The sequence below is a fragment of the Nicotiana sylvestris genome, chromosome 9 (genome assembly GCF_000393655.2).
Source record: "Nicotiana sylvestris chromosome 9, ASM39365v2, whole genome shotgun sequence".
In the NCBI taxonomy this organism is placed as follows: domain Eukaryota; kingdom Viridiplantae; phylum Streptophyta; class Magnoliopsida; order Solanales; family Solanaceae; genus Nicotiana; species Nicotiana sylvestris.
In genome coordinates, this window is record NC_091065.1 from 170,801,242 (window position 1) to 170,826,245 (window position 25,004).

Sequence of the window (25,004 nt, forward strand, 5' to 3'; positions counted from 1 at the left end):
TTATATATCTAAGTTATAGTACTGAAGTGAGGGCCATAGGCTATGTGACTGGATGACACACCTCGGCTTATTTAAAGAAAAAGTGCAAAATAAACGAACTGAGAGTGCTCGTATCTAAACTAGTTCTAAATTTTGATATAGACTACTGATTATAAATACATTGGTGTATGTGTGTGGAGGGGGGGGAGGGGTTAGATCCTGAATTACATAAACTTGGGCTAACAACAGGCCCAATGCATTACTCAAGATAAGCTGTTTTGGGGAAATAAGAGCTGATGAAAGTTGGGCTCGAGATTGAGCCCAAATGAAGGACGGAAATAGCTGAAGCCAAACGAAACTGGCCACAGCCTAGGTGGTCCCATTTGGGCCAACTCCAAACCCCAAATGCTTTGGCGATGATAATTCAAACATTAAGGTCCTAATGAGGCCCTACTGACTATAATTGACATATAACAACATGATATGCATGTTCCAAAAAATCACAACACCTAAACAACCATATTATGCACTTTTAATTCATTATTTTACTATTAATGTTAGCAGCATACATCTGGTATTTAAAACTACTCATTAATTATACTGAATTTACATGTACAACTATCCTAACAATACTGAGATTCTAAGCAATTAAATTAAAAGTGTACAACAGTCAGATAACACCCTTTCAAACGTACATGATACGTGAATCAAGCATCCCTTAGATACGTATAAAAACAATCCACTTCCAAACACACACTAGTGGCCTTTTAGTATGCTAATTCAACAGTAAGAGTCCTCAAAATGCCAAAGGCCTTACTTCACAATCATTTTTGTGTCCCTTTGTTCATAAACAACAGTTGCAACCTTTTGTTCAAATCACAGCTATTAAAAGGAACATAGATGCTTAAGACCAGATCCTAAACCAGACTTAAAGGTGGGAAACAAACAGTGAGAGAAATGAGAAGAAACACATAAAAGAAAGCTAAAACTAATAAAGAGGCTAGATGAACTTAAAAGAAACATGTGAATAAAATTAAAAGGGCAACATTTGTCATTAGATCTTCACATTTCAATTACATATTTCAAATGGAATACATGCTTGCACTTCAGTGATCATTCATGGTCCAAGAAGTACCTGGATATCAAAACAAAGCAAAAGGGAGTGAGGATTTCAGCAAGAACAGAAGTATGAGCAAAGCAGCAAGTCAACATCAATATTCAGCCTCTTTAGACTATCTTTACACCCAGAAATCCAGAAATCCCAAGAAAGTTTTAAGTTCTTACTAAAAGAGAAATCAGGGAACAATTCCAACCAATTTTCAATGAAAGTAATGCAGAAACTTTTTTGTATTTTCCAGGGTTCTGAATCTCTGCCTAAGGAGTGAGGGAGGGGTCCTACTTATAGGCAACTCAAGTGCTATGTGCTCAAAAACACAAAAAGAATTATTCCCTTACACAAGCATCTTTTAACAGAATTAGGACAGCTGGCAGCTTTTGATTGGTTTTAGCATTTGTGCTGGCCAAAATTGAGTCAGCTGCCCCAAATTCTAGAAGCTTCTAACACTAAACTTATCTGAAAGTCCTATTTCTATTTTCCAAATTAACCCCTAAGTTTTCATTTGTTCAATTAAGACCCTAGGAGTGTTTAACAATTACAAATCCTAACAAATAAAATAAAGCAGGCAAATATGAGTATAACCAATCAAACAGTAAACAACACTGAAAGGGTGAACATCTGGACTCTTAAAACAAATAATAAAGAATTTAATTTCATGATAAACTTCAAAAATCCAGTTTTAACGGCTAGTGACAAACTTAACTCTAAGAGACGAACAATGAAAGATGAATGGATACTGAGCATTTAACAAATTGAATCATAAAACCCTAAACTCTAAATCATGCAATTAAAATAAAGGAAAAAGAAATAGAAAATCAAGAAGAACTAGAATAAAAACAGAACTCATGATAAATCTAACCTAAACAACTAAGAAACTAACATAAGCAAGTATATGGTAAAACAAATAACGCCCAATTAATTCAAACAAGTGGACAATAACAACTAATTGGAACAAATAAATACTTAAACAAATTCGGACCAGTAAACAATTAGAATTACAAGAAAATAAAAAAAAAACAGAATCAAAGAACAAAACCAAAGAGGAAGAGGTGAAGTACTGGCTAACCGGAAAGAGCTTGGTGACTGAATTGAACCAACGAACAAAGGAGGGCAAAGAACTCGGCGGGGTACAGTGGTTTGGTCAAGCAACTGTGACTCTCGATACAAGCCAAAACTCGTATTAGTCAAGGGTTCTCAACGAGAACGATTGCTTAACACGAGTCTTGAGTCAAATCGAGCTCTGGGAGGCAAAGAATCAGAATTAGAAGAATTAGGATTTTCTTCCAATTCTCAGATATAAAATTCGGGAAATTTGAGGGTATTTTTGGGGAAATTGATGATGGATTTAGGAAGAGGAGGGGACAGGGGTTGCTTGGTATCAATCTAAGGAAGTTTGGAGCAACTAGGGTTTGGGGTTTGATTCTTAGATCTAAAATTGGAGGATTTGGATGGGGATTTTGGAGAAGTGGTTTCGGATTTGGCAAGGGGAGTGAAAGGTGGTTGCCTGGTAAAGATTTGGGGAAGTTTGAAGCACCGGAACAGCCGTGAGGCGATTTCCGGTGGGCGGTTGGCGACGAAGATGGCAGAGAGTTTTAGGGCGGCTAGGATTTGGCTAGGTTTTGGGTGAGAGACTGTAAAGAAGGGGTTCGAATGGGGGGAGGATGAAGGGTTTCAGACAGTTATATGCTAAGTCAAGGCTAGTTCCCAGCCGTTGGATCACATGAGATCAACGGCTGGGATTCAATGGATCAGAAACGAGGTCGTTTGGCTTTAGTGGGGCGGGCCGGACCGGGTAAAGTATATTAGGTTTGGGTCTGAGGCCGAATTGGGGTGGGATTTGGGCTTAGCATCAATTTTGGCCCAATTGAATTTAAAACAACCCTTTTCAATTTCCCTTTTTTTTCTTTTTGTTTTCTTTTCTTTCTTTTGATTAACTAAAAACCTAAATTAAATTCCTAAATTAATTTAAATTGTAAAATTAAGCTAATTATCTAACTATAAAATTTATAAAAATTAGTTGATCCTAAATTAAGAGAGAAAAATTAATAATCCGAAATTAGAAACTAAGAATGTAAAAATGAGCCATTTTTTGTGATTTTTATTTTTAATAAAGCAATTAATTAATTAACTAATCCTAAAATGTGAACACAAAATCTAAATGCAATGTATGGTATTTTTTCATGATTGTAATAAGAGTAAACATGCACAGAAATGCAAACAATTAATAAAAATCTTAAAAAATTGCAAACAATTTTAAAAAAATCTATTTCTTTAATTTGTAGGAGTGTTTCACATAAGACAAAAATCAGGTGCTCACATAAAGTAAATATGAATTTAAAACCTTAAAGCGATTGTGCAAAATTTTGTGTGTTCCTTTGCTTCTGTTTGGCATATCCATGGAATCTAGCTTCTCCGCCGCAAGCACCGCTATCAAGTCCACCTTCTCAGCTTCTCTAACTAATATTTTCTCTAGCTATTAAAATTTTTAAGGTTATGGGTAATGGATTAAGCATTTGTTGGGCTGGGATCGCCCAATCCGAAGCCTTTCTTATCATTGAATCATAAGATTTTAGGAAACATCAATATCTCTTTTTATACGTAGCTTATTATAAAAATCAATCAATTCATAAGATATTATTAATATTAGTCAATTAGCTATAATTTTTTTTTTTTGAATGAGTGTTATCAGAATAGATTAGGTACATCTTAGGGAGCTTGAATCTCAATTTTGGGATAATTTGATGGAGTTTTGGGGTGGTTTGAATTGAAATTTTGAAGTAGAAGATGAACATGAAAACAATTATACGTATATCACACTGTGTATTATTTGTGTAGCACATATGTATCATATTTGTATCAAATGTGTATCACATGTATACCTGTGTGTGTGATATATGCGTGATATATTTTTGGTACATGTGTCGCAGAAGAATTTTTTTGAACCCGATTTTAACTACGAATTTTGATACCAAATCAGTCCAAATCACCGCCAATCTTCTTCAATTTTTGTATATTGTCTCGTTATATATTTTCAATGAATTTCAACCATAACCATTGAAAATAGTCATTTTTGCTTAGATTTTTTGAATCTTGTATATATATTTTTTGTATTTTATCACCTTGTTTGCTACCTCATCCATGAAATTTTCTTTCCGTCTTACATCTAATGTTGCTAATCACACTTAAAAATATGGAACGAGATCTTCGCGTGTGATTCTTGGAGAGAAAGAACTTTATTTATTTGGATTTTTAATTTTTCTATATGCTTGACTAGTTTTGGTAAGTCTACGATCAATGGCTAGATGTTGTTAAGTTAGGACTTATTTGGGCCATTTCTGTAAGATTCCCTAAGATTTTTAGTTTGAAATTTTAGGACAAAATAAGTACCGGCTTATCTCTAATCGCATCCCTGAGAATGGCAATTTATGCACTTGCCCCAATGAACTTCTGTTAGTCGTTTTGGACCAATGGATAGAATTAAGGAATTTTTATGCAATAATTGGTCAAATTCACTATTTATCATTTTAGCGATCTTATATACTGTATATAGTGTGTCGATATTTTTAATTTAAGCGGTTGAATGTGCGATCATTTGGGTTAATTCTTCTAGAATTAAGTTCTTTAATTCTAAAAGATAACACACCTTTAATTAATTAAGGCTAGTGCTAGCATCTTTGTTTTTGGGGTTATTATTATTTTTAGCCCGCATCAGAATTTATTTACACCTAGTAGCTGATAAAGTGTATAAATTTTATATATAACATACAAATGTATAAATATACAAAAAATATATAAATTTTATATATTTTTCAGCTATTATTTTTATAGCGGCTATACAATGTCATTTTCTCATCGTTTTTAGGTATAAATCTTTTCATGGGCTCAAAAGTCGACTCAGGCCTTTCAGAGTAGCTATTTCTGATGTGGAGTGTGGACACCCCATTCTAAAACTTTTCGGCCGAAATGATAATACTCAATTCTATTGGGTAAAATAACAAATAGCCATTTTAGACCATAATCGATATATATTCACCGATATATATTAACATTTAGCCCCATGTTAATACGACTAGATGAGGAAAGGCCCGGTATACGAATATGAAACTATTTAGTTTGAAATTGCCTTCAAATAATATGGATGGATGAAAATCATTTAATTTTTATTTTTAAATTGCTTTAAGATAGTATTAGTAAATATGAAAAATTTGTAGATATCGATACTTCTTTTTGTTTCTGTATTATTTAAAAATTAATTTTAATTTCTCTATGGAAACTTCTATTTGAATAAAACAAAATTAATAAATTTCCAAAATAAGAAAAAGATTGGAAATGAGTACAAACAGTATAATCAACACATACATAGTGCATTTAAAGGAGAGTTGTGGCTAGAGAAATGTGGGATCCACGTGTATTTTGCATTTAAGAAATGCAAAAATGAAATTTTTAGGAAATGACATATATGCCCTTGGTCAACCATCTTTCCTTTTCTATATTAATAGATAGATAATAAAATTGGAGCAACATTACCCCTAGCAAAAATACGAAAATATACTAAAGTTTGAAATTTTTACAAGTGAATTTCAACACACAATGGTTGAGTTCGAGAATTTCCTACAAGTAAAATTCTAACATAGTGTATTGGATTTTCGCGTGTTTACAAGTGTATGAACATTATATTGTGCTAGAATTTTTTCATCTTTTAGCTAAGAATATTTTTATCCAACTTCATTAATCATAAAAAGTGACTATCTTTCAATTATATTTCAAAGCGTAGCTAAAACAAGCTGTCAAGATTTAATATTTTTTAAGTAACTAAATCAACATTAAACGGTACTTAAGATATCCTTAGATATTATACATTTTAATATCATAATTCATTTATCAAACTTTAACGCAAAGCATGATATATGACTCAAATTTATTGATTTAGTGTAACGATCACGATAAGTTTCTTTTGACAAACGAGATTAAGATCAGATATCCATAAATAAAAATTCTTGGGACGATAAAGTGGACTTTAGTTTGCTTGTTTGGTCAATAAAGCTGCTGAATTTTTCGATAAAGCACTGAAATAATATTAATTGATCGTCGAAAATATTAAGGGGTCGTTTGGTAATAGTACTGAATATGATGTATTAGCAATGCGAGGATTAGTAATGCTGGAATTAATTATGCTGTTTTTTTTAAGTCGAGATTAATTTTTATGACTGTTTGATGTGGTGTACTAAAATGACATGCATTATATATTTTCTAAAAATCATATCTTTTTACAAAATTACCCTCCGCATACTTTAGCTTTGCGGGATTTTAAGGATAATTTTGTCTTTAACCATACTTATGCATGTAGTAATAGTTTTTGTATTACTAATACCATGGTTTGCTAGCGCTATGTATTAGTTATACGTAGGATAATACCAAATAGGGTATATAACTTGTATTAGTTGTACATAGCTTAAAAAAATATACAAACAAAGGATTAAGAATACTAAAATTAATGTATGCATTATTTTTGCTAATATCAAAAAATAACAATAAGCGAAGCCAATAAAAGTTAAAAATCCAATCATGCATTTTAAAGTTTCTCGTCGATGAGAATTCAATTTTTGGGACTTAATCATAAGTCCATGTCCACATTCATGGGCGAATGTAAAGTGTATTATATTGTTGCAGTCTAATCCATCAACATTGATCCAAACTTTTTCGCGCGGGCTAAAAATAAAAAAATTTAACTTTTTATTGTATTTAAAAATCCATAAAATGAATAGCTACTATTAAATTCGAACTCAATTATTAACGTTTGAGATCATTATTTTAAAATTTTGAATTAATAAAGTTTAAATCTAGAATGTACCTCGAGTATTATGGAGGACACCATACTGAAATTTGAGAGTGACTTCAGGTGTGTTTGGTACGAACGGAAAACATTTTCCTAGAAAATATTTTCATGAAAAATGAGTGGTTTATCACTTATTTTCGCTTGTTTGGTTGGTGAGTGAAAAACTTGTTTCGGAAAATATTTTTTAGTGTTTGGTTAGAGAGTAGGAAATATTTTTTTAGGCTACTCTCCTCACCCCATTCCCCCAAGTCCCCATGTTTCCTTGCTCACCCCCTCCTTCCCCCTCCCCCTCCCCCAAATACCAAACGTTTTTAAGATTTTATTTTCTTCAAGAATTTAATTATTTTTTTAAAAATTCACAAAATCCCAAAGGAACTAATGTGTTGTTTTACTTTTTTACGCAAAAAATAATGTTAAAATTTGTGCTCCATAACTAAAAAAAATACTCTTTTTTTTGGTTGAAAAAAGTACTTTTTTTACAACATGAAAATAAAGTGCTCATTTTGTTGAGATGAAAAAAAAAATATTTTTTTGCATCATGAAAAGAAAATACGTTTTTTGTTGAAATGAAAGAAACGACTTTTTCTATGAAAAGAAAGTACTTTTTTTTGTTGAAATAAAAAAAATATTTTTTATATCATGTAAAAAAACTACTCGTTTGTTGAAATGCAATTTTTTTTTTTTTCTATCTATAACATGAAAAGAAAGTAGTATTAATAATATTTTTATTTAGGGTGGGGGTGGGGGTGGGGTGTGAGGGTGGGTTAGTGGGGATGGAGAATAGGGTGAGAAAGATTGAGAAGGAGTTTCTAAAAATGTTTTCTGAGAAGGAAAATGAGTTCATAAGGAAAATGTTTTTCAAAACACTTAAGCCAACCAAACATGAGAAAATTGAAAAGTATTTTCCAAAAAATGTTTCCTTCATACCAAACACACCCCTCAAATTGAATAACCCAACTTGAAAATGCGCTTTTCAAAATAGTCAAAATAGTAATATATATAAAAAGAAGAAAATACTAACAATATTAAAAAAAAACACCAAAGACTTTGACTATGTAGAGGGATCCTACAAGTGTATAAGACGACATTAAATACAATCCAAAAGGTCAATACTATATATTACTAAATTTACCATTATTTTTTTGATTATCCCTTTGTTGTTTTTTAAAGAATGTAGTTGGAGCTATTAATAAATCTTTGGTTTCTCAATCCAACTGCTTCAACATGTGGCGACCATTCATATGACACGGATTAAGTGGGCGTTTGAACATAAGAATAGTAAAATTAAAAAAAAAAAAAAATTCAAGTAAAAATGGTATTTGAAAATTAGTGTAAAATTTTAGATTGTTTTTACATTTTTGCGAGTGATTTGAGTGAAAAATTTGAAAAACAGTTTTTTGAAAAATTCCAAAATTCATCTTCATGTGAAAATTAAAATTTTTATAGCCAAACACTAATTTTGAAAAAAATAAAAATATGTCGAAAAAAGTGAAAAATTTTATAGATCCAAACGGGCAGCATGATTAAAGGTTTGAAAATGTAAGTGAAACTCTGTTTATTCTAAAGCCTATGACAAAATAAGCAGTGTCAGAAGAACAAAAAAGTAAAATATAGGGCCCTTTTGAGTGATAACGGACAATTAATCTCGAGATTAAATTTGAAATAAGTTTATTTCATGTTTGGTCGGAACAAAATTGTAATATAACTAATCCTGGAATTACTTATTTATGAATTGTAAGATTATTTTTATTCCTATGCTAGGATGAAATAACAATCTCAGGATAATTAATCTCGAGATAATTAATCTTTGAATAATTTATTTTCAATTAAACGATCCTATAGAGTGTGTTTAGTAAGAAGCAAAATGTTAATTTCTCGTGTAAAGATTAAATTTAATAATTAGGAAAATATTTTCCTCAAAAAAATGTTTTTCCTTTGACTACTGAACAATATCTAAATATTAGAGCTATATTTTAGTGGTCCAAAATATGTCTCATCTCCTCACTCTCTTTGATTCTGCATGAAAAATGTGCTACTGCAAAAGTATAAATGCGATTTACCATTTCAGGAAATATAAAATATAAATTGGGCAGAGAAAATCAAACATGGAAAATAGTTTTTATTTTTTCAATCAACTACTGAAAACTAAACTGAAAAATCAATTCTTTTTTATTTTTTATTTTTTGCAAAACTTTTTCTGTGGAAAATATTTATATTCATATCGAACACATAACATTAGCAGTGATTAGTACAACACCTAATCCGGAACAGATGTGACTGGTAGGTTCCGGGTGTAAACAGTAAACACCATTATTGTCATAAATTAATATATTATCTATAAATAAATAAAGTGTATATATATATATATATATATATATATATATATATATATATATAAAATTGACATGGTCGACTTAAAATCGTGGGTATGCATTAACGTATAAAAACCATATTATAAAAAATGAAAGATGTATCCTTAAATTCATATGAAGATGAAATAATATTTTAGGTTAATCTGTTTAACGTTTTTGAAACTGAGGGTTACTGTCAAATTAATTTACTAAGATTAATTAAAATGTAATGAGATATCATTTTGTTACTTATTAATTAGATATGTCGATGTGGTTAGTAGTTACTTTCAGGGGAAAATGTGATAAGATATTGGGTGTGTTGGTACGAAGGAAAATGTTTCCATGGAAAATATTTTCTATTTTCCTAGAAAATATTTTCATGGAAAACGAATAGTTTATTTTCTCTTATTTGGTTGGTGAGTGAAAATATTTTTCTATGTTACTCTCCTCACCTCCCTTCCCCCAAGTCCCCATGTTTCCTTGACCTTTCTGCTATTCCGTCTATATTCACTCTTGTTCTATTATGGGTATAAATATCTGTATATCTTCTGTTGATTCTTACTTACCTTAAAATTAGGGTTTTTAGATCTTTTTCGATCGAACCAAAATTGGTTCGCTTCTCTGATTTTAAGTGTTATTATGTCTATGTTCGTCCTATATTCTACCGTGTGACCGATATTTGTTAAATTTTTGTCAATATTTGCTTTCCCTAAAATTAGGGTTTACCTATTTTTCCCTAAATCCAATTTTATTGATTCTGCATGCTATGGTTTCCTTATTTATGTTTAATTTTACAGTGTTTCCTTGTTTACTTGTTAATTTCTACCACTATATAAACCCCTTCCCCCATTCCCTTTAAAGGAGGACTTTCTAGAACTCAACAGCTTCACTAAATCTAAAGCTTTACTTTGATTTGATTTCTATTTTCTGATTTTAGCCGGCTGGAAGCCAAGGCCATTTAGTTCTGGGATCTTGCTACTCAAAATATTGTGGACTTCTCTTATTTTTGTGCATTTTTGCTTAACTGGTGAGTTGCTTGACTTCATCAATTTCATTCTTATATGTCTATGATTTGCACGTGTTCTTACTTCTGAATTTATGGTTCAATATGCTTCTGAGTCCCGTTAGATATTATTCTATCAACTCTACATGTTTTAGCCTCTTTAACACTTAACTGCTCATAATGCTACTAGTTCTGAAGTTATCTATTCCTAGCCTAGTTAATCTGGACTCTTTTGAGGTTTATTCAGTTAGTATGTTAAACTCTTGAATGCTCATGAACATGTTTACTTACTTTGTCTTGAATCCCTCTAATGGATGCCTCACATTTGTGTTAACCTGTATTAAGACCTGCATTGTTAGTCATAATTTGCCTCTCTGCTATGGTGTCACTCAAATATCCTTTCTAGTGTTTGCTTGTGATTTGGAATAGTTATCTCATCATGTTTGAATCATTGCTTTGAGATGTTAGGCTAAATCTTTGATACAAACTGGATCATCTTTTGTTAATTAGACCACTATAACAATGCTTGAATGCCTATGCTTGCTACTTGACATGATTTTACCTTCTATTATGAGTAATATTTTGTATATGTGTCTTAATTTATGATTGTAATCTCACCCCTTTGCTAACATGATACCTTACTCTTTTTATGATTATTTGACTCATCACAATGCTGTCCTGTTTCCTTGGTAATAACATTAGGCTGTGCAATTGGCATAATTCAACCATGTTTTAACTTGTCTTGCATTAGTGTATAACAACTTTAGTCAATCCTGCAAACGTGTTCTTTTCTCAACTTTTCCTTTAGCATGTGGCTGCTTCTGTGCTAAATGTTGAACCTGTTTCTCAATTTACATTAAGCTTACTTTTTAAATTCTGTGATTTGTTCAACTGTTTGCCTGATATGCTCAATTTGGTCGTGTCTATTTAAATCCCTCAATCCCTATTTCTCAACTTTGGTCCCCTCTTTCACTTGTTGCCTAAGTTCTTTGAATCCCATTCTTAGTCGGCTGAAAGCCAAGGCTACTTAGGTTCTGTCCTTTGACCTCCCTAGTATGAGCACTGCTCAGGGTTCCTTTGAGACCCTTGTGAACTCTGACACACTAGGACTTGGTTCCTAGTTTCTCCTCTGAATTATTTCTGTTAACCTCCCTAGTGTGAGCACTGCCCTGGGTTCTTGAAGCCCTTGGGAACTCTGACGCACTAGGGTCTTAGTTCTATATGCTCAATTCTGTTTTAAGACCACTGGGGAATCCCTCAGGTCCTGACTGCCTTATGTCCATGAACACGTAATTTTGGGGCTGTTATGAACTGTGAGGATGAAGGCCTGTCCTGACCAGGTGTACCTTTGGGCCTACTGTAGGCTCCCTATAGCTATTCTACTTTGTAATTTATTCTACTCATTCTGGGTCTGTAATAATTCTTGTAATAATATTTTGGGGTATTAGTGAAATTTGGGAGGGGGGCTTAAATCTTATACTTGCACTGAAATGGGTAGAAATCCTGCTTATAGGTTCATTACTTGGTTAAAATGTGCTATTATGTTCAAACATGTTCAGCTGTCATCATGCCTATAGGTATTTTATCTCTGCTCAAAACATGTTACTTTCCAGCTATTGTAGAAATCTTGCCTATAGGTATATTGTTATGCTCATAATGTTCAATTCTTATATGTTAGCCATCCTGCCTATATGTTGTTCCTTTGGTTCAAATATGTTCTATGCCTGCTTGTTAGAAATTATACCTATAGGATTTAAAACCAGTTTAATTACAGAATCCATGCCTATAGGATCTAAAATCAATTTCAATTATAGAACTTATGCCTATAGGGTTTGAATCAGTTTAATTGTCCTACTCGTTTCTTTAAGAATCCTCAATTGATGTGCTAATTATCATCACTAGAAACCATACCTATAGGACTCAATTAACCAACACTGAACGTAATCCTGTGATTACCACTATTAGTTACTGCATAAAAATGCCTAGATATCATGCCTATAGGTTTAATCTCTTATACCTGTAATCAGTAGGCAATCATGTAGGTTTCAGAGATTGTAAACTGCCCACTCATTAAATCCAGAATCATATAGAGATCCTACCTATAGGTTCCTCCAACTTCAACTTGTTAAAATCTGCAACTGTCTTTGTTAATCAGGTTTTGCGTGCATTTGTTGTCTAAGTGCGGAGGCTTACTTGAGCCCTTATTTGCTTATAAGTGAAAGTTCAAAATATTTTGTATGTCGCCTAGTATTTTTCATTTTTGAGCAGCCTAAGTTAAGGTCTAGAACCACCCTGAGATTGAGGTCCAAATGCTTCCTGGACCATAGGCATGGGACGGTAGTGCACGCGTAGGGCACGACTTAGAATTGACTTGTGTGCTTTAGGTAAACAACTTAAAAATAGTAATCGGGTAGCAAGAGATGATAGTCTGCGCCCGCTGAATAATATAAGTAAAACCCCACCTTGAGGGAGTTACGAAGTATTATTTATGTTGCACGGGGTGATCCTTTAGGCTAAAAAACTTAGGCCTCCCCATCTTTGTTTTAAAATCAATTATTTTATTCATTGGTCCTTCCACCTAGACTAATTCATATAATTCAAGTTTGGCCGGGACCCAGCGTTGTGGATCTTGAGAAGTGTCTAACACCTTCTCTTCAAGATAATTTGAGCCCTTACCCGATCTTTGGTGGCACAATTAGTTAATCTAGAGTTATCTGCAAATAGGTGCCCAAATGCACCTTAATCCGTTAGGTGGCGACTCTCTCTTTTTAAAACCCTTCCGTAAAAGAGTTGTCAATGTCGAAACCCGATTTCGCGACAAAAAGGGGCGCGACAGTATGGCGACTCTACTGGGGATATTTTTAGGATCTTACCATTGCGAACTTGGTCTACATGAATTAGTCTCTCTTGATAAACGTGTCTTTATTATTTTATTGTTAGTTGAATAACCCGCTCCCATCTTCCCTTTTTATTGCTACATGCACATCCTCTTCCCTATTCCCCTTTTATATGAACTCGTACGCAACTCTTCTCTTAAATTGATTACAATGTGCATTTTCCCTTATTCCTAATTATGTTCACTTGCTCCAAACTTTTTAGTTTTGCTATATCATGTCTCTCCCCAATCCTTACCTGTCACGACCCAAACCCGGACCTAGTCGTGATGGCGCCTCTCGTGAAGACAAGGCGAGCAGACACTTCCCATTTTCCAATTTTTATTCAAAATTAAGCATTTAGAAATAGTCGAAACATGATAAAATAATCCAAAGTAGCAGATAATATCATAAATACGCGGAAGAACAACCCAACACAACCCGATATCGGGGTGCCACTAGTGATGAGCATCTATAAATCCTACTACAAATCCGATAAGTCTATAAACTATTATAAATGTCTGATAAGAGATAGAGAAGATAAAGAGGGAGAAACACGGGTCTGCGGACGTCAAGCAACTACCTCGTGAACTCCAAATATACGTCGGGAGCTCTCAACTCTCACTAGCAGGATCAGCAACGCCTGAGTCTGCACACAGGGGTACAGGGAGTAAAGTGAGTACTCCAACTCAGTGAGTAACAAATGTAAATAAAGACTGAAAGCAAGAAATCAGGTAAGGCATAGAGCATTCTATAATGAAGCAGTAAAACCATTTAAAAGCAGTAAATCAGTGAAAGATAGGTAAAGCTTTTTAACTCAAATGTGTTTTCATGAAAATACCTTTTCAATACTTAAGCAGGTAAATGGACAGTCAATTATGAAAAGTAAACCCATAAAGGTGGGCCCCTCGGGCATAGTATCAACAAATCCGCCCCTCGGGCAACATCTTAGAACAGTACCAGCCTCTCGGGCAATCACATAGAACAATACTAGCCCCTCGGTCTCAATCTCACATCACAATGGGTACCCGCTCTCACTGGGGGTGTGCAGACTCCTAGAGGGGCCCCTTACGGCCCAAGCGCAATAACAAGCCATCTCGTGGCATCAAAACTAAGCCCTCGGCCTCAAATCAATCAAGACACCTTGTGGCGTACATATCTCAGGACCTCGACCTCAAATTAGTATCAGTGTTACCTCACAATATAGGCCCTCGGCCCAAACATCATTTAAAATATTATTTAAGTAATAAAACTGAGTAAACATGGTTGAGTATGAAAATATTGGGAAAATAGCATGAATGAGTTCAAATATAAAGTCAAATAGTAAGGAAATATCAGTAAAAAGCCCCAAATGGTTCAAACAGTTGGCACGAAGCCCTAATATGGCATTCAACCCAAATAATGATGATAGCAAACAGTTTTCAATCAAATACGCGGTAAAATTATCAATAGGGATGGACCAAGTCACAATCCCCAATAGTGCATGACCCCACACTCGTCATCAAGCGTGTGCCTCACCTCAATATAGCACTACGATGTGCAATCCGGGGTTTCAAACCCACAGAACATCATTTACAATCATTACTCACCTCGAACCGGCTAAATCTCTAGCTCGCGACGCCTTTGCCCCTCGAATCAGCCTCCACGTGCATCGAATCTATCCAAAATTAGAATGAGGACATCAAAATATGCTAAGAGAACGAAGCCCAAGCGAAAACAATCAGTAAATGGCACAAATCCCGAAATTACCAAAACTCGACCCCCAAGCCCACGTCTCGGAATTTAATAATTTTTACACCAATAGATTCCTTATCTTCCCACGAGTTCATACATTTCAAAAGTTCTCAAATACGACCCCAAATGGTCCTCCAAATCCCCAATCAAAAGTCCAAATTTCCAAGCCCTAGTTCTTCAATTTTTTTAGCTTAAGTTCCATGATTTTCTAGGTGGAATTCACATAATAATCGAGTTTTTAGTCCAAAATGCTTACCTCCAAACGTTTTCCCTTGAATCCCTCTTCAATCACCTTCAAAACACTCTAAAAGAGATCAACTATGGAGGAAATAAGCCCCAAAATCGCGGACAAGACGAGCTTAAAAATATTCTGCCCAGGCATTTATTCCTTCTTCGCGAACGCGGTCAAACCCTCGCATTTGCGAAGCACAAATTTACTTTTACCAATTTTTCTCCCACGCGATCGCAACCAAGCCCTCGCAAACGCGATGCTTTACCCAGACGAACCTTCGCGAACGCGCTCCCCCTCCCCCGAACGCGATGAACAACTTGACCTCAAACCCAGCTGACCCAAATTCCTCTACGCGAACACAAAGCCCTTCACGCGATGCATCACTTCCCATCTCTCCGCGAACGCGAAGCCCTTCTCGTGAACGCGAAGGCCAAAATTCCATTGACCTCCTCTGACTCTTCGTGAATGCGAGGGTCTACCCGCGAACGCGAAGAGTAAAAATCTGCAACAGCTGACCTACAACTTCTGCAATTTTCTAAACTCCAAAATGATCTGATTGACCACCCGAAACTCACCCGAGGTCCCCGAGACCTCAAACAAAGGCACCAACATATCCTAAAGCCTTATTCAAACTTGTTCCAATCATCAAAACACCTCAAACAACATTAAATCACCCAAAACACATCGGATTCAAGCCAAATTTTCTAAAATCTTCCGAATTCCGCTTTTGATAAAAAACCCAACCAAACCACGTCCGAATGACCTGAAAATTTGCACACACATCCCAAATGACCCAACAAAGCTACTGCAACTCTCGGAATTCCATTCCGATCCCTATATCAAAATCTCGCCTATCAACGAGAAATCGCCAAAATCTCAACTTCGCCGATTCAAGCCTAAATCAACTACGAACCTCCAAAACCCATTCCGATTGCACTCCTAAGTCCCAAATTACCTCTCAAAGCTAACCGAACCTCCGGAACTCACATCCGAGCCCTATAACACAGAAGTCAACATCCGATTGACCTTTCCAACTTAAGCTTCCTTAAAAGAGACTAAGTGTCTCAAATCTTACCAAAATCATTTCGGATTCGATCCGACCAACATGATACCACAAAACATAGATGAAAAAAGCATAAAGAAGCAGAAATGGGGGAAACAGAGCAGTAACTCATGAGACGACTGGCCGGATCGTCACATTACCCCTTTATTTGCTTTATTATAATTCTTTCATTACGCAAAATAACTTCTTCCCTATTTTTCTTTCTTTTAAGTCTTTATGTTTATTTAATACTGCATTTACTGCTTTTATCATGCAAAATACTTGACAACATGCTGTTTTATCTTTACATAAAGCATGCTCCATCATACTCCACTCGTGCGTAATTAATACCATAGCGACACTTGATGAGTGTTTGCGCTCTTCCTAAACCACCCTTTAAATTGGAAAGGCTTATTTGCGGTAAAACTAGCCGATCTACGATGTAGTCAACCATTTTGTGCCTTTACCTCTCAAGTTATCCGCTTGATGGTACCAGTCTAAACTCTTATAGAAACCCCACTCTGATTTTAACTATTCATGCATCATGTCTAAACCTAGTACGGGTTAAAACGCTGTGTAACAACTCGCTAAGACATGCTTTGTCCAAAGTTCGCCGGGATTTCCATAATCCCAATGGGCACAATCATGATATGTGCATTATTTGGAGAAAATGTGCCGATATGCCAATCATTAATGTATAAATAGTCGAATCTGAAGGGGGAGGGCTAACTTTATCTATTTTGCAGAAAGGAGGCACGAAGTCCCCAGGTTCGACATGGTTTGAAGTATCCCACCTTTGGTTCTGGATTGGTGGGAAAATCTCTCACCAAGAGACAAAAACCATGTGAAAAGAGTTCTTGGGAATTTACCTTCTTTGCTAGACATTCAGCCAAACAATGTACTGATCGAGGTCGCTACTATGTTCTGGGATAAAAAGAGGATTATTTTCCATTTCAGTGATATAGAAATGACTCCCCTTCTAGAGGAAATATGGGGTATTGGTGGACCTCCCTGGGATAGCCCTAGTCTATTGGTATCGGAAAATTGCACTTCTCGAGGGTTTTTGAAAATGATGGGTTTTAGAAGGAATGATGAGTTAGTCTACCTGAAGAAGTCTTATATACACTTCTACTTCCTTTATGAATGTTATGGGCACATGAAATCATATCGCCTTTACCATGATGAGTTTGCATTACTTCTTTGGATTGGACCCACCGTCGGATTTTTGTGTTCATTGTCTATTTTCTGGGGATGCTAGTATTCCCAATTCAAGGAGAAAGGATTCACACTCACTTAGCTATGGTTACCAAGACCCCAGTGGAAGGAATTGAGAGACAGACCTACACTATTGTCCCAATGATCGTAGTAGAGATATACCGAGCTTTGGACCGCTGCAAGAAAGGATATAGGCATTTTGATGGTTGTAATTTGCTACAACAAATATGGCTGTTGGAACATCTTCAAAGGGGGACAATATCGGTAAGAATTTCCGCGATGACCATGGAATGACCACATATCGAGCCCCCCCTTTTTTTCCTCCATATAGAAAGTTTGGTTTTCGACATTCACGGGGTGTAATGATTCATTTCCCTTTTGGGAATTTGGTATTTGAAGAGTCGCCACCTAATGGATTGTGGTGCGTTAGGACAACTAGAGTGATTAACTCTTGGGTTGATTTGCATTACCAGAGATTAGGGTAAGGGCTCGAAGTAACCTCGAGGGAAAGGTGTTAGGCACCCCTCTTAGTCCACAACTGTGGGCCCCGACTGAACTTATATCTACAAATTAGTCCATATAAATAGTTGAATCAAATAAGTTGCAAGTAAAGCACGTTGTATAGTTCAAGTAGTAAGAACAAGTTGTAAAAGACGAAAAGTTTTGAATAGAGAAAGGATTTGGTAAAGAGGGGTCCTAGGTTGTTTGTCCTATAGGATCACCCCACGCGATGTCCGGTAAACACTCCTTGATAAGGGGCTACACATAACATTAACACGTAGTCATTATATCCCATGTCTACCCTTCCCATCTCCTTATTAGTCATGCAAAGCGAGTGTTTGGTCATTGATACCTATTGCGTGCTGCTACCCGTCCCTTCTTAATAGTCCTGGAGGGAGTTAGGACCTCTACCTATAGGTAGTTCTAGACGTACCCCTAAGGTTTAGAAAGGCGAAAACTCTAAGGCGATAGTCAAAACACTTAGGACTTTCACATAATATGAGCAATTAAGAGGCTCAAAGTTTCCTCCTCAAAAACAAACATACATGAAGCACAACTCAAACATAGTTAAGGTCTTTATTAATCAAAGTCCTAAAGCAGGATATCTAAGTGAATATGCAGAAACACACAAACCTTTTTATACCCAGAAGTTATAACCTAGTAGTTGCCTAGGGACTCCTTTTAAAAGCTTATTAGAATCAGAAACGTTACATGACAGAAGCAGCTTCAGGGAAATACAATTTTTGAAAATGCCCTAAGGCTTGCCTATATACAGTAGACTGTGTCTATGTTAATGCAGGAACAAACAGGTTTTCGAAATAGCCCCTTTAATACCTATAGTCATGATATCTAATGAGATTAAAGCAATTTTGAAAGAACTTGTTTCAGGAAATATTTGACACTTAATAAGACCAGTTTTTTAAAAAATGAACTAGGCGTAATGAAGTTGATTAATAAGGCTAATTAAATTACTAGACAGAATTGCGAGTAGGGATCCCTATAGGCATGATATCTAGGCATATTACTGATTTAAGACAATTTGTAGCAACATACAGAAAGAATTATTAGGACTGAATCGGAGTTGAGTCCTATATGCATGAAATCAATATTTAAACTGATTTAAACACGATTGTTTTGGACCTATAAGCATGATCTCTAACATGACAAAATGCAGAACCTTACGAATATGATTTCTACATGATGCAAATGAAATGGGAAGTGAGATCCTATAGGCATGATTTCTATTAGACAAAGCAATCAGATTTAAAAGAGGAAAACCATATGAGCATGTTTTCTATTGAGTAAAGAAGGTAGACTTCAAAAATAAGGTCCTAAGTGTAGGATTTCTACCCATATTACCCTTTAAAGCATACATCTACCTACCCTTTTACTAAATACCCCAAATATCTGCTTACAAATTATTATAGGCCAATGAATGAATTACATAAGTAGAAATAGAAATCAAGAAGTTATTCTATAGGGAGCCTGTAGTTAGGCCCAAGTTCCCCAAAGCCTCCAATGGTCTCACAAGCCTTATTCCCATAGACAAATCAGAGTCTAGGTGCATCAAAGTTCCCTAAGGGTCTCAAAGACCCTGGGCAATGCTTACACCTAGTCTTAGTATCCAAGAGTTGAACCAATGCAGTGTGGAAAGGCCAGCCTCAGTATGCCAGAGTTCAGAGGGCTCTTAAGAGGATCCCAAGGTAGTACACATACTAGAGGGGGCATAACTTATTGACTAAGAGTGAAGTGAAAGTGCAGGACTCAAGTTGAAAGAGGTTTATTAAAGATTGGATTTGAAAGTCTGTTTTGAAAGCAATTAGTAAAGTAATAGAGATTGTTTGAAAAGAGGTTGGAGTAGTGAATAAAGCTCAAACACCTTAAGATATGATCAGACACAATTAGTTTACAGAATCCAAATGAATTTAGTAGTCACATAGGGGTCAAGAGGTTTGGGGATACACAGACATTTGACCGCAAACACATAACCCATCAAGGGTCTTAGGAATGGTTTGGTGATCATAGGCTAAAAACTCGTGTTTTAGTCGTTGTAACAACACTTTAATTATTGCATTTTACAAAGGTTTGAGCTTAAATGATAATGAATTGTACTAAATTCATGCTTTATGCCTTGCAGGAAGCTAATCTGACTTAAGAACTAACTTTGGGATGAATTTGATTGATTTGAGGCTTTGAAGTCTGAGTAAAAGCTAAATAAATCAAGTCGGGATCGTGTTCGGGGGTCGCAAAGCAAGCCCGGATAGCAAAACAAAATGAAAAAATGAAGCATCGCAAAATTTTGCACTGCCGCGCCGCGGGGGGCGCCGTAGCAGTGCAAATATTTTCGCTGCATTGTTTTGCTCCGTTAAAATGTATTCTGCCTCTGTCCAATCCATGTAAGCATTTCACGGGGCGCCGCAGGGCGTGCCACGGGTGTGTAAAAATCACAAAATTATTCTATTTCGGACTAAAAAGGGAATACTTGTCAAAACCCCTTCCTACACGATTAAAAAGGCAAAAGCACTGCCAATATTGGGGGGACCTGTTTTTGGAGAGAAAAAGAAGAAGGAGATTCATCTTGCAGAAGAGAATCAAGGAGGAACATCAACCTGGAGCAAGGATTAAAAGAGTTTTTCTAAACCTTCTCCTAGTATTTACTCATATTATGTTTAAGATTTTTATTGTTGATGTTTGTATCATTATGAGTAGCTAAAAACCCAAATATTCTGGGGTTATGAGTGTTAGATGATTATGTTATTTGAAGCTTAGATTGATGATCTTGAAATTATCGTTAATGGTTGTTTTTTTGATTTTGCTGTTAATTATTTTACTGCGTAGTTAACAGTGAAATACTATTTACGAATCTTGAGTTAAACTTGAAAAAGGAAATTCTTGATTGCATATAAAATCAAATAGAGCAAGATCTGGATCCTGGGCATCGGGTGAAAGATTCGCGATTAAGATAGAACTATACTTAATTGCCTTGTTTGTTTGAGAAATAGGATTTGTAAATGCATTTGAGTTAATATTAATACCATAGAAATATATGAGTTAATTTAACTTGAATAGGCGCATAAGAAATCGACAGATTCTTATGGGTATTATCAACCCTATAATCAATAACCCAGATAATTCAATAAATCATTTTTAAGCTAAAAATGTAGCATGATCTCTAGCAAGCCCATAACCCCGGGATATCTCTTTTATTAATTGTTAAAAGAAAAATTCATAAGTGGCGTAGTAACTTTGCGTTGTATTATTGTTTGTCTACTAGTTAAATTGTAAATTGGTTATTTATGTATTTTGTGATGAATTAGCTTGAATCGATAATTGTTTGAGTTTGCATCAGTCGTTAAGTTAATCACAAGTCCTCGTGGGAATGCTATTCTACTTATTACTATATTACTTGAAGATCGCGTACACTTGCGTGAGTGTTTTGGTCGCAACATGTTTTTGGCGCCGTTTCCTGGGACTTGGAAATTAGCTACTTGACTAAGTTAAGCTTTTATCAGCTATTGGTTTAAGTATTAATTTTCAGTTCACTTTGTTTGTGTCACGCAGGCTCTTCTCTTGAATGCGGAGGAGTAGAAGCACAAGCAATCTCTTCCCTCTTGATCCTGAAATTGAAAGAACACTTCATAGAGCGAGGAAGGAGTTGGAAGCTAGATACAAAACAGAAAGAAAGTTGGACATTTTAGTTCAACCACAACCAACAATGATGGCAGGTAATGGAGGGCGTCCGGTGATAGAAACTGCAAGGCCAAATCTTGCTAATATGACCTAGGCTATTGTCAAGCCTGATATCACTGGTCACTTTGAGCTTAAATAGTACATGGTACAGCTGATTCAGTCCACTGGGCAATATGTAGGTCTATCTCATGAAGACCCGTAGAGACACATTTAGAATTTTTTGGAAATCACGGATACTTACAACTATCCAAATGTTTCCAAGGACTATGTCAGGCTAACCTTGTTTCCTTTTTCATTGTTGGGGGAAGCTAAAGAATGGTTGCAGAAAGGGCCTGCTAATTCAATCCATACTTGGGATGATTTAGCAAAGAAATTCTTAATCAAGTTTTTCCCCCTAAAAAGACAAAGTCTTTGCGGAGCCAGATTCTTGGGATTCAACAATGGGATGGTGAGACTCTTCGCCAAGCTTGGGAAAGATACAAGAAACTACTCTGAGATGTCCACATCTTTGTCAAACTGATGAGGTATTGGGCCATACTTTTGTTGATGGATTAGATGAGACTTCAAAGATGAATCTTGATTTAGCTTGTGGAGGTAGTTGCATGGCGAGACCATATAGTGAAATACAACTTCTGCTAAACAACTTCACTGCTAATGATCATAATTGGCAAGGTGAGGGAGAACCAAGGAGATCAATGAAACAGAAAGCAACAGGGGTACTTGAACTTGATGATTTTTCAGCCATGAGAGCAGATATAGCAAAATTGGCAAATCAAATGAATAGAATGACAATGAACCAGACACAACAATTGCAACATGTTCAACAAATGTTGATTTGTTGTGAAATGTGTGGTGACAATCACACAAGTGACATGTGCCCAACGAATCCTGAATCTATTTATTATGTGGGACAACAAAGCAGAGGTCCGATGAACCAACAGGTACAATATGGGAACACTTACAATGCAAATTGGAGAAATCATCCTAATTTCTCTTGGGGTGGAAATCAATCAAATCAGAATCAATATAGACCCCAAGGAAATTTTAATCAACCTCAAAGGCCACCCCAGCAGGTAGAAGAAAGTACAAATGATTTGTTGAAGAAATTGTTGCATGACATCAACAACTTAGAACTGATTTCAGAAATCTTGAAAGGCAAATGGGACAACTAGCTACAAATCAAAACACTAGACCTGCAGGTGCTCTTCCAAGTGATACAGAAAAAATCCGCAAGTTAGTGCAATTACACTTAAAACTGGAAGGGAATTAGAAGAAGTTCCAAAGAAGAGAAAAGACAAACCTATGCCTGAGGGTGAATTGATTCCCAAAGCAACACAGGAAGCAAAGAAAGATGATACAGTTTCAGCGCCTGTGAATGTTCCAAGGCCACCACCACCTTTTCCACAAAGATTGCAGAAAAAGAATGATGATCGCATGTTCAACAAGTTTCTCTCTATGTTGAGTCAGATTCAATTGAATATTCCGTTGGTAGATGCGATTCGTGATATTCCAAAGTATACCAATTACATAAAAGATATTGTGGCTAACAAGAGGAGATTGACTGAATTTGAAACAGTTTCACTTACTGAGGAGTGCACTTCAAGGGTCCAAAATAAGCTTCCTCAAAAGCTTAAGGATCCTGGCAGCTTTACTATCCCTGTGAGAATAGGCAATATTGATGTAGGCCATGTACTTTGTGATTTGGGAGCAAGCATAAATTTGATGCCATTGTCCTTGTACAAAAAATTGGGTTTGGGAGCTCCAAAACCCACCACTGTGATGTTGCAACTAGTAGACAGGTCCATAGCTTACCCGGAAGGGGTGATTGAAGATGTGCTACTGAAAATTGGGAAATTCATTTTCCCGGCTGATTTCATTATCTTAGATTTTGAAGCAGATGAAAAAGTTCCTATTATATTGGGAATACCTCTCTTGGCTATAGGTGATGCTATAGTTAAAGTAAGAGAGGGAAAAATGATCATGAGAGTTGACAACGAGGAAGCTGTTTTTAATGTATACAAAACAATTCAACTTCCTCGCCATTATGAAGAATTGTCTATGATATCTGTCATGGAGATGGATGAGCAACGTATTGCCCCAAGTGTATATTTCAAGGATTCTTTAGAGAAAGCAATTGTGTTGTTCGAGAGTCTGGAGATTAATGATGAGGTTGAAGAGATGAAGCATATTTTGAATGCATCATGTGAATATATGAAAGGTTAAATCCCTTTGAACCTTTGAACAGACCAAATGGTCCTCCTCCGAAGCCATCAATTGAAGAAGCTCCAAAATTGGAACTAAAGCCTTTACCTTCTCACCTTCATTATGCTTATTTGGGTAGTTCTGATACGTTACCTGTTATTATTTCTTCTGACTTGTCTGAATTGCAGGAGGAAAAATTGCTGAGAGTACTACATGAGCATAAAAGAGCAATTAGGTGGACAATGTCTGACATAAGAGGTATTAGTCCAGCTTTTTGCATGCATAAAATTCTCATGGAGGAATGACACAAGCCGAGCATAGAACAACAACGCCGCCTAAATCCCAACATGAAAAAGGTGGTAAGAAAAGAAGTGATTAAATGGCTTGATGCAGGTATTGTATTTCCAATCTCTGATAGCAAATGGGTAAGTCCAGTCCAATGTGTTCCAAAGAAAGGAGGAATGACCGTAGTGACAAATGAAAACAATGATCTGATTCCCATTCGAACTATTACTGGGTGGAGGATTTGCATAGATTATATAAAATTGAATAATGCCACCCGAAAAGACCATTTTCCTCTCCCCTTTATTGACCAAATGCTTGATAGATTAGCTGGGCAAGAATACTACTGTTTTTTGGATGGTTACTCGTGATATAATCAGATTGTTATAGCCCCAGAGGACCAAGAGAATACCACATTTACATGTCCCTATGAGACATATGCATTTAAAAGAATGCCATTTGGTCTTTGCAATGCACCTGCGACTTTTCAAAGGTGTATAATGGCTATTTTTACTGATATGGTTGAAAGATTTGTGGAAGTATTTATGGATGATTTTTCTGTATTTGGATGTTTTTTTGATGTATGTTTAATGAATCTTGACAAGGTATTTGCCAGGTGCGAAGAAACAGATTTGGTACTAAATTGGGAAAAATGTTATTTCATGGTAAGAGAAGGCATAGTCCTAGGGCATAAAGTGTCCAAGAATGGATTGCAGGTAGATACAGCAAAGGTGAAAGCAATTGAAAAATTACCTCCATCGACATCAGTTAGAGGCATTCGCAGTTTCTTAGGCGATGCAGGTTTTTATCGTCGTTTCATTAAAGATTTTTCAAAAATTTCATCTCCTTTGTGCAGGCTTCTTGAGAAAGATACATCCTTCAAGTTTTATGATGCTTGTCTGAAAGCATTTGATGAGCTGAAAAGAAGATTAGTTACTGCACCAATT

General features: G+C 35.6%; 1 protein-coding gene across 1 annotated transcript; it reads left to right on the plus strand.

Annotated features, from left to right (window-relative positions):
- Positions 1-22,875: 22,875 nt before the first annotated feature.
- On the plus strand, positions 22,876-24,080 carry LOC138878589 (uncharacterized). The gene is made up of 2 exons (XM_070158281.1): positions 22,876-23,714; positions 23,819-24,080. Exons 1-2 carry the CDS (start codon positions 22,876-22,878, stop codon positions 24,078-24,080), a joined length of 1,101 nt encoding a protein of 366 aa, XP_070014382.1.
- The last annotated feature ends 924 nt before the right edge of the window (positions 24,081-25,004 follow it).

What these genes read in the sequence shown, in the direction of transcription:
- LOC138878589 (XM_070158281.1), top strand. Translation starts at nt 22,876, where the DNA reads ATGCCTGAGGGTGAATTGATTCCCAAAGCAACACAGGAAGCAAAGAAA. An exon ending in TTAGAGAAAGCAATTGTGTT is followed by an intron (nt 23,715 to 23,818) that starts GTTCGAGAGTCT and finishes ACCTTTGAACAG; the next exon opens with ACCAAATGGTCCTCCTCCGA.